The following is an 11,077-nucleotide window of genomic DNA, read 5'->3' as shown; positions in this document are numbered from 1 at the left end:
ATGGCTATGTTTTTTTCAAATCTTGAATAACTCCGCTGTTGAACTCTTACTGTGTGTAATTGGTTCTCTAGCTCAAATGGTATAGAACTTCAACAAAAAGAAAAAAATAAAACAAAATAAACAGAAGACAATATCTGAATGGAGAGACACTTTATTGAAGCTTAAAAACATTAACATACCCTATACTTTAATTGTGGCTTTTGAACCTCACCTCTCCATAATGCACACTTAAATACACCATTTCCCATATTTTTGGAATATCACAGCTTGTTTCCTCTTCTAAAACGATGGCTTTGACAATAGAATTTGTCCTTGAGCGATACAATGCATTCAGATTTAGATAAGTATATTATGCATACTCAAAATCAAGCAGAGAACAGATCACAGTGAAATTTAAACATCAATATAAAAGCAATGGGTCCAACTAAAAGGCGCAGCACCATATTATGTTGGTATAATCACACTCAGGGAATTTTTAGGGTTTAGTAATTTGTCAAAGAAGATTATTCTATACACAATAGTTATTTCTACACTGTTGTTAAAAAGGATAACTCTTTATTGAATCCATAACATTATATCAAAACATGCTAAAAGTCAAAAAACAAAGATAGAAAGTTAGAATCCTCTTTATTCAGCACCTCAGAATTATAGACAGTTAATTAAAACACAGCTATCTCGTTATACATGAGACACTACTACAGCTATAAGCTAAATTATAAGAAAAATAACGGATTCAGTATCCAAACAGCTCATCTTGGCATACTCTCTGGAGGTAGGAATAAGGATACTTGATCCACATAAAGATATTGTTGCCCTTTGTTTATATGTGCGTCAGTGTATCTCTAGGGAAAAAACATATGTGGGGCAGGTTTCTGTCATTCAGGGGCCACAGTGCCAGAGATGTTGGCGTCAGCACAGTAGAACATCTCAACACCATGTGAGCAATCTTGAGGGAAGACACCAGTCAGTATCAGGCCAGTGATCATGACAAACAAGCCAATTATTATCAGCGTGACGGAAACCAGCTTTTCACCATGGAACCAGTGGCCTGGGCAGAGCTTGAGGTAGCAGGCAGATGGGATGATAAAGATCAGAGGTATGGCACTCAGAGCTCCCTGGATGGCAGGAGAAAAAACAATAAGTTCATTCTGACAATTTGCATATAGCTAAATGATGTTAGGTAAGCAGGTAGAGCCTGTCTGAACAGGTACAACTTACATTTAGTTCTAAAACAACTCCCAGGCAGTCATAAGCCAGGGATAATGCTGTGCAGACAGCAACTATGAGTAGAGTTATCAATACGTGTTCAGTTTTGGAAAGAGGACGACTGCATATGACGTTGGAAAGCACCTGAGGAAACAGACAATAGGAAGATAACCTAATCTTTTGAAAACATTGAGGAAATGATTACATTGAACACTAATCAATCGATTCTGGCTGAGCAGCTTGGCGGAACCTGGTCTTCAGAACACTGTGTTAGCCCCTTTTTGTGTAAACTTCAGCAGCTACATTTTTAGGTCGGCCTTTCCAAATATGACTTACCTCTCGGGTAACAAAACACTCGAGTGGAAATGTGGTAATTATGCTGAGGCCGAAGCAGAACCGGCCGAATGTTGCCAGGTTGTCATTTCTGCAGTAGTTCTCAAAAATGTCTCCTGAATGTAACCCAAATGAAAAAATAAATAAATCATCGTTGAAGATGAAAAGATATATAAATTTAACACAGTAACGGGCTGTATTGCTATACAGTTGCTAGACTCATACCTTGTGTGTAGCCAGTGAATGTTGTGTAGCCTGCGACAGCGAATGCAGCGCAGATTATCAGTGCAGAGCCCACAGAGGTGTGGGTGACCCAAGACCAGTTGGATAAAGTGGGATGCTCTAGAGAGTTGTAGATCAGAAAGCTGTTGTGGTGGCATATAAAGGCTAAAGAAACATAAACAGGCATGTTAATGAAAATGTAATTCTTTAAAGATTTACGTCAATAAACTGAGGTGCTTGCCTAATTTTAAACTAAGTCTATGACATTTAGCAAGAAGTACATGTAGTAATTTTTTTTTTCTGTGTATATGTTCCTATATTACTGAAATGTCGGAATGTCTATTTATAGTGATTAGACCACAATAGGAGAGAAAGCAAACTGAAATGAAAAGAGTTTGCTATTGTGGCCTGATGTAGAATTTGAAGTGAACAATGGAGTAACTAAAAGCAGGCATTGTTTATGAGAGATGTGTTTAAATAAAATCAGATTTTACTAATCTGTTTGACTGTTTCATTGGATAAGAGTATACTGTCTGGAATGACTTCAACATTAACATCAATTCCCTGTCATCAGTATCTGCATCATTGAACTCACCAAAAGACATCACACCAACAGCCTGAATGGCATTCCACTTTGCAAATGCCCACGCATTCTCTGTAGGAACACTAGAAATGGACTCTAACGTTAATGTCAAGTGAAACAAAGATACAGACAATTCTTTCCAGAAGTGATTGTTCACAAAAAAAAAATTTTAGTCAGTTTTTCATGATAGACTTATTCCTACATCTGCGGTCCAAGAGTGGCTGCTCGGATCATGACGATGATGAGGATGGTGAGTGTTAGCACCATTGACAGGAAGGACACCTGGTAAAACACAAGATTTCATCAGCAAGATAATCTTAGCTGTGTACAGGACATTGATATTTAGGTGTAACCGTACCTTCCCAAGTCTCTCGATGTTTCGATAAAGTGAGAGCGGCAGGGTGAACAGAAAGGTAGACAACAAGATCACAAAGTGGCGCTCTGCAAGGATGTGGTCTGGACCAACTGCAAACATTGGGTAAAAGATTAATTAAATTCCTGTATGTGAGTTAGATTATTTTTTTGCTCTTCGTGAATAAAATAAAGTCCATAAACCTATTTTATCCATCTATGTCAAAAGGTAGTTACCAACCTCCTGGGATTCTCTGAAATACTTTGGTCAGTGTGTCACCAATTGTGATGTTATAGCTGATCATGGCTGAAGAAGACAGAAGATAAATCAGTGCTTTATTGTTAAGATTGTCTGTTGTAAAGTTTCTACTATGCAATAACCACAATAGAAGATACAAAGAAAGATAAACAGGACACAGTGCAGCATAAATAAATAACCATTTCTCCTTCTGGTGTTTTAAAAACATACCTATGAAAGGATACAGAAACTGTAGAGCAGATAAAATCAAAAATCCAGGAAAACCGAATGTGTTTTGTACCAGCGACTGATAACTGTCTGATCCTGAGAGATTTCCTCCTTTAATTAGTAGAATAATTGAGTAGTCTGTCACAAAACAAAACAAGGAAAAACAAATAATTAAATGTCCATTTTGTAAACGTTTTCCACCTTTTTATGACACAATCTATTTTCAGTGTTAGCTCTCACCTGTTATGAATCCAACAAACATCAAAAGGAGCAGGCCGAAAGGAAGCCCAGCCTGGTTCAATGCGTATGGTAAACCTAGTTTTGGGAAGGCACAGTTACAGTTCAAAATGAAATATCAAACTATTTCAAAGCTGGAAAAAAATTGTTTAAATCTATGAAATATATTCAAATCATCAGTTGAAGCTTCATGAACAAAAGTAGGCTTGTTAATTGCTGATTATACAACAAAATCACTATTACACCTTGGATTGTTTTTGTTTTGTTTTTTTTTTTGTAGCTGCAACTTGAAATTTGTCAACTAAAAAGACAATCTGAAAATGTTTTTAAGCATTTGTTCTGGGTTCTGGTCACCTTCGAATAAAAAAAAGTTAGTTCAAACAAATGCCTGAAGTAACCTGATTAGAAAACAGAGTGCCCCTGTGTTTTAGTATAACCTCAGTAAGGCTGAAGATTGTCACAGGCGGTTGAGGCGGCATGATGTATCTGAATGAGTTTATTTTCTGTGCTTTTTTTTAATTTTCAGTTTGAGTTTGAATTTATTGTAATAATAATATTGTAATTTGTTGTAATAATAATTTGATGTAATAAAATAATAAACAAAGCTTTATACAAAGAAAATAAATTGGAATTTTGAAGAATTCCCCCACTAACCCCACTAAGAAGAAGAAAATGAAGCCATTCAGCTCATGTCAGCTTGAAAGATTAAGAAAGAATGTGTTGTTGCCAGATCTGACCAAAGGTGAACCCTTTGGCGAACATGCAATTGTCCTGTAAGATAAAAGTAGCCTGAACACATCATCCCATTGGTGAAACACTGATGGAAAGATCAATAAACCCAAATACAGGCCTTTGTTAGCGTAACCTATTCAAAATCCAGACCTAAATCTAATTTGCAAATCTGTGTCAATAATTCACAATAAGTGCTCCTGTACACACTCCATTCAATCTAATTGAGCTAGAACTATGTTGCAAAGAAAAACAGGCAAAATACCCTAAGCTGCTAGAGATCCCAAAGGACTGTTGCTATGGCAGCAGCAGGCTGTTCTCCAAAGTATAAAATCCATAAATGTTACATACATACGCACCCCACATTTTCAGATATTTAGTTGTAAAATTAAATTGTTGATCATTTTCCTTCTGCATCTCATGTACAATCTATATTGTGTTGGACTTTCACATGAATTCCAGATAAAATGTATTATTAAAGTTTGTGGCTTGTATATTAAAGATTATGAAAACTTTTGCACTTAAGGAGTGTAACCATTTTCTTTTTGTTGGCTAAACGAGAGGATCATCTGGCGCTAGAAGGCAAAAAAAAAAAAAAAAAAAAAAATAGTCACATGTTATTTGGGTTCAAGAAATAACGTTAAAGTATTCCTGGGGGCTTTTATTTTATTAGCCAAAAACCTGCTGCAATCCAAAATTGTTGGGAAAAGTTGTCAGATTAGAGTTCAAACCTGTATTCACAAAGTTGTTTTTCCAGGATCTAATGAATGAATAAATGAAACAGAGAGAGGGGGCGGGGGGGCAACAGGCGCTAGTCATATGATATTGCTGCAGGGCTTGGATTAAAGCATCTATTATTGAGGAAAAATATGCAAGAGCAGTTTTGCCACCTCAAAAATCACAATTTTAGATGGGACGTCTAGTTATGAACATGACCATGCCATTAGGCCGTATATTCACCTATTACTCCAGATCCTATAATGGAGTTGATGAAATTAAAAGAAGCAGAGATCATTGAACAGCTCCACTCAGGTTTGCGCGTAGGTATTAATGCTGTCCCTTCTTCGTTGCTTTGCTAGAAGAAAGAATAAAACCAGTAGAAATAAGAGAACTCCAAAACACTGATTATAATATTTATAAATCCTCAGTCACTCGACTTACCGGATGAGCCATTCTGGAGCACCGTGCGGATCCTTAGTCCCTTGACTCTCCTCAGGCGGATTTCTCACATTCTCAACGTTTGAGAAACTTTCCGTCACTTTCTTTCAGGATTTATTCCTTCTTGTAAAACAATCCACAGGAACAGCAGCGCCCTCGCTCGGCCGCTCCCGCATCTTGACTAAAACATCTGACTCGATTGTTGGGAGAATTCCTACGATGTTGAATCTACTCATTTTGGGAAGTAAATTCTAGATTGAATCCCAGAGTAGCCTGTGAACTTGGAACTTGCAAATTTGGCTAATGCATTTGATAGCGGATTATTCCCCTAGAGTTTACTATAACAATGTGCCCATTGTTCAAGAAAAAAAAAAACCGGGAATGTCTTGATCATTATTTGCGCACGAAACCAAGTGTAAAAAGGTGGTGCTGGTTCTATATTATTATTACTATTATTATTATTTCTTGTATTTCTTATTCAAAAAAAGATGAAATTCCGTTGATGACGTGAAATTATCCCATAATTAAATCATATTTGTTTTGTTTGAAATGTTTCAAGAAAATTCATCAAATATGTTTAAAACAAAAACAGATGATAAACAATTTATTGGACATAACCCAGACACATTATAGTGTCATTTCACTTATACCAGTATAATGTAAATAATAATACCAATTATGTTACGGTTTTAACTGAAACATTGTTTTCCCCTTGATTTTGCTGCGTCAGCAAGTTCATATGCAAGTGCACACCATCAACACTAATAATAAATATCTAATACTTCTACTACGAAGAAAAGGAAGAATGCGCGTAATAGTAAATATAACAAATGGGGGATTTGCACACAATTCCAACCACCACAAGCGGTTTTGCGCTTATCGGAGGTAATTAGTGTAACGTTTATCCACCAGGGTGCAGCATCCGTACAGTTTCAATTCACAATCAAGCTGTCCTAATCCCAAACTTTAAAACCTACAGATTTGGTTCCTCCTTGCTGAGTACGAAACACAGCTTTGTTAAAGACACAAGGTTACCTGTGACACTTGTTCTGCAGCTTGGTTTGCTGCTTCATCTTCACTAACGTGATTTTAACAAGACTTGTATATGACTCGTTGATAAACTAACTCCAGTGTCACCAGATCCCCGTTTTCAACCCGAACAAACAGGAGATTGCTTTGGAAAGTAAAATGTACAACAGTGACCTCAGCTTTTAGATGCCAGTTAACATGGTGCTTCCAACAGTAACGCCTGGTGAGTCCAACCCATCACAGCCATTCTGAAAACTCTGCCCTCACTTGGTTCCCTGGAACAGGAAGCGCAGCATCAGAAGCGCTTCAGTCGCTGGGAGTGGTGAACTCGGTCCTTGTTTCACTGGCTTTTGTTGATGAAGGCTTTGAAAGGAGCACATCTGCACCGGGACAAGTTTCAGACACTTTGAAACTTATCCTCTTTTGAAGGATTTTAAACTTTGATTCCCTTCCCTCTCCCAAAATAACACATTCTGTCAGCTGTTCACCTGTGGAGGATGGAAAAGTGACGGTGAGTAGAAATCAGTATGCGGAGTTTTGGCTGTGAAGCCAATTCAAAAGCTGACAAATAATTTATTTAACTTGTAAGTTACATACGTGTTTCTATCTATCTATCTATCTATCTATCTATCTATCTATCTATCTATCTATCTATCTATCTATCTATCTATCTATCTATCTATCTATCTATCTATCTATCTATCTATCTATCTATCTATCTATCTATCTATCTATCTATCTATCTATCTATCTATCTATCTATCTATCTATCTATCTATCTATCTATCTATCTATCTACTTATTTATGCTTCTAAAATGTAGTAAGTTGTTCAGATGTTTTTCTATCCCATCTGTGGTGCTTGTACATTTGTATGCTCCATTTTTATCTTTCTTATTACTGTTATTATTATTGTCTTGATCTATTCTCTGTTTGTCATAGCACCTAATATTATTCCATAGTAGGAGAGTGTTGGGAAAAAAAGACATGATTGATGTTTTGACAAAGTTTTAAAGGCCAAACTGCTAAATTCACCCCTCACTACATTATGAAATGGCAGCAATTACTAGCCCACACTCCATCTTTGATGACTTCCTGCTTGCCTGACTGTCAACAATATTATTAGATTGCCGTCAATTAGAGATTAGACTGTCCTGTTTCTACTCTGTGCAGAATGGGCAAACAGTGCATCTTAGCAGCTTGTTCATAAAAATATAAAATGATTTCCGAGAAGCATTTGGTCGACCACCCATCAGCAGCTCTTATGCCAACGCCCTGACTGACAGAGACGGCTCCTGGAGTCGGTTTGGGCCAGCAGCAAGCCAGAACTACTTAAGGGCTTTGAGTCTGTTGCTCCCTTGAGACTCCACAAATATTGACTGGTTATCACTTTACATGCAAATGTGTTAAAGTTGAAATCACCTTACTCAGTTTTATAATGAGTCACAGTTATTCTACAGGTTAATTATTCTGATTTTGACAGGATTAAGCGATGCGGTGAAGTATCCGCCCTTCTTCCACAAGTCACAGTAAACAATTAGAATGTCAGATTCATGTGAGGCTATAGTCTTTAGAGTTTGCTTTGAGAAACAGTAACTGTTTGGTAAATCTGAGGTGTTGAGCCAGCTTTCCATCTCTGTTCCCTCTTCACTTGATCACAATGTCAGCTTTGGCATCTTAGTCGGTAGAAACTTAATCTGTTGTGGGTATCGAGGACAAGAGGAACCTAATATGTGGCCTAATATTTTAATGTAAACCTAAAATCTAAAACAAATAATATATTGTGCGTCTCTAGAAAATGTTTGCACATCATCGTGGGTCTATCCTACAAGTACATGCTGCTCCACTGTGCACAGATCTGCAACTTTCATGTCTCTTCTAAAATATGCTGTATACTTTAATGTAGGCTGCTGTCCCACACTTTTTTTTAAAAGCACAGATCTAATTTGTCTACAACCAGTTATAAACTATCTTTTACCGCACTGAAGCCACAAGAAGCGCCCTGAGGTAAAAAGAAGAAGACAATAACCTAAGTTTACAGTGATTGATTTGCATTAAATATTTAAGCACATTTTCTGCCTCCATTTGACCTCCTGACATGAGGTCAGTGTCCATCATCACTAAAGCACATCAGGATGTCTTTAAATTTATGACGCATAACAAATATCACAGTGATTTAGTCTCCGTTCTTTTCCGACGACGAGTAGGTGAGAACAGATGTGTTTTTGTCAGGTTCGTGAGCACAAGGTCATGATGCAGACAGGTTGGAGATAAAGTGAAGTGGACCTATTTGAGGCTTCAAAGTGCCAGTTTATATCTCAAGCAGTGGGTAATGAGTTGTTAACAGACGGACAGAATGATGCATGCCTTCTTTGATGTTGAATACTGCAGATTGACTTTATAGGGAGTATTGCTGAAATTAGGGAAGTGTGTGTTGTTGCTTCTGCATTTTAATTTATTTTTCCTGGTAATTGTATAAAAATAAAGCACTTTATTTTCTTCATGTTGCCTTTCAACACGAAGCAAAGTTTTTTATGATTTTAGCTTTTGGTCAAAATGTAAGGTGATTCTTGGTGTTTTCATTGTTTGGGGAAACAATAGCACAAAAGCTTACTAAAGTCAAATGTCTCATCTCTCAGGGCTTTATTTATAATTTTAGTGTCTTAACAGATTGATAATGAAACGTTTTAATACATTTCACTGATAATGCTTATATTTCAGAAGAGTTTTACAAAATTCCTCTTGGCGGATTAAAGGGCATCATGTCAAGACAACAAAACACTTAAAAAGTATGAAACATAAATAAGTCACATTCAGCCTTTCCATTTTTCTCAGATCAGACAAGTGATTTTCTAGGCACACTTTTTTTCATACAAAATCACCTATGGAAGCCATCCCAAAGAAAATAAATGCAATGTCATTTACAGATAAAAAAATAAATAAATGTAAGAGAGCATAACTTGCTCATACATAGCAAAATATGTGTATATAGTATAGCATAAAAATATACTATCAGTATAAGCATTTAGTGAAAGACTACTTTTAAAGATAAAATTACCAAATATCACAAACAAATATAAAACTAAGATGGTAACCAACCTGTGTGGTTCTCTTACTTTTTCCTGAACATGAAAACACTTACATTTCCAATGTCTCAATTAGGAGGAGCTGCTCATGGCAACCATTACATTTTACACCCTCTATGGTGGGTTTTGTATTGTTCAGTGCTAGAAATGTTAATGCTAGAAAACTGATAAGCCCTTTAGGCATAATGAATCCCATAAACACATCTGACATCAGACTAATTTCAGCAGCTCCACAATTGGTCAAGGTCTTAAACTGATGTGTACTTAATAGTTAATATCCCCCCTGTGCTCTCGTAATAAAGTAGGATATTGCCTACCGTGTTTGCACATTCTACCTTTAATTGAACATGTTCTGATGTTCAAACACTGGTTGGTGAAGACGTGCTGTGCTAACGGATAATAGTTGATTAACTCATACATGAGGAACAGATGCTTGGTCGTGATGACGCTGTAGATCAGACAAAAAACTCCCTGGGTCTAGGATCTGCAGCAAAAGATGTGATGCATTCATATTTAATACTGCATAACTCTTCCTAACACATCCTACCAGTCAGGCCTATTTGTAGGATGGATCTTTTCCCCTCTTTGCTCTTTGTCAGACGCAGAGCTAAAAAAAAAAAAAAAAAGAGTCTCATTCCATTTTGAGTGATGGTGGTGGGGTGCAGGAGTCTCACCTGGAATTGATCATTGTCATGTCAAATTTTAATTTCACTTCCAGATGAGGAGATAATTACATCTAATTTTATCACAACTGGAAGAAATTTTCTGTGCATTAAAGCAATTTTCAGCGTCATTATAGCTTTTCTGAGATGGTAGGTGGATAAATGCAGCTGTTCTGTGAAGGCCTGAAAGATTTGTTAGAGAATAAAAGAGACCAAACAGGACAACAGAGCATCCCATTGAGTATTGTTTGATCTATCATCCAAAAATTCAACAAGTATGTGACACACGACCGTGTACCTAAATTGACGCTGTGAAAATCCTTATCAGATTTGCAAGTTTCAGTTGATGAAAAGATGAACAAAACTAAATACCATCAACTGTGGAAAAAAAGCTTCTTAAATGTTGCACTTGAAAAACAACAACCCTAAACTTTTCCCCAGAAGCACAATGGAGTTGTTGGATTAAAAAGTATAAATGCATGCCACACTTTTCTAATTATTTTAAAATACTTAATTTTAATATCAACACCATGTACTGCAGGTCAGTCACAAAAACCTCCTAAACAATGTACGTCCGATATATTTTTAGAACACAAATAATTTAGAAGTTTGTGGTTATGGCAATATGAAAAATGTAAAACATGTGAATGCTTTTGCGAGATATTTGTATAAAATAAAGATAAAAAGATGTCATAATCTGTAATAAACCTGTGATTCTGTATTTTACTCACCAGATTTTCCCATATCGGAGGCTAGCTGTTCTTCTTGAAGGTTGTTAAGAAAATAAATTTAAAATATGCTAGCTTTAAAACTTAGCAACATGTCTTGATTGAAATAGCCTAAATATAGTTTTTGGACTAATCTTTGGGTTACCTGTAGCTATAGCAAATTGCCTGCTAAATTTTTTGTTCTGCCTTTTGTCTGTGTGGGAAAGAATCAGGAGAAGTTGCAGCTTTCACACTGATCTGTAAAAACCCATAAAACAGCATGAGTTCAGGCCAGTGGAGGAGAAGCTCT

General features: G+C 36.5%; 1 protein-coding gene across 1 annotated transcript; it reads right to left on the bottom strand.

Moving 5' to 3' along the window:
* Positions 1-135: 135 nt before the first annotated feature.
* Positions 136-5,555, bottom strand: slc38a11 (solute carrier family 38 member 11). Its single transcript, XM_008404036.3, has 12 exons — positions 5,289-5,555; positions 5,088-5,202; positions 3,402-3,476; positions 3,165-3,299; positions 2,937-3,002; positions 2,703-2,809; positions 2,547-2,626; positions 2,357-2,427; positions 1,765-1,926; positions 1,543-1,655; positions 1,219-1,350; positions 136-1,115 (listed from the first exon to the last, which is right to left on the bottom strand). Exons 1-12 carry the CDS (start codon positions 5,298-5,300, stop codon positions 876-878), a joined length of 1,308 nt encoding a protein of 435 aa, XP_008402258.1. The 5' UTR covers positions 5,301-5,555; the 3' UTR covers positions 136-875.
* Between the last annotated feature and the right edge of the window lie 5,522 nt (positions 5,556-11,077).

The sequence above is a fragment of the Poecilia reticulata genome, chromosome 2, assembly GCF_904066995.2.
Source record: "Poecilia reticulata chromosome 2, P_reticulata-male-v2, whole genome shotgun sequence".
NCBI classification, from domain to species: Eukaryota; Metazoa; Chordata; class Actinopteri; order Cyprinodontiformes; family Poeciliidae; genus Poecilia; species Poecilia reticulata.
This window is presented reverse-complemented; position numbering and strand designations above follow the sequence as displayed.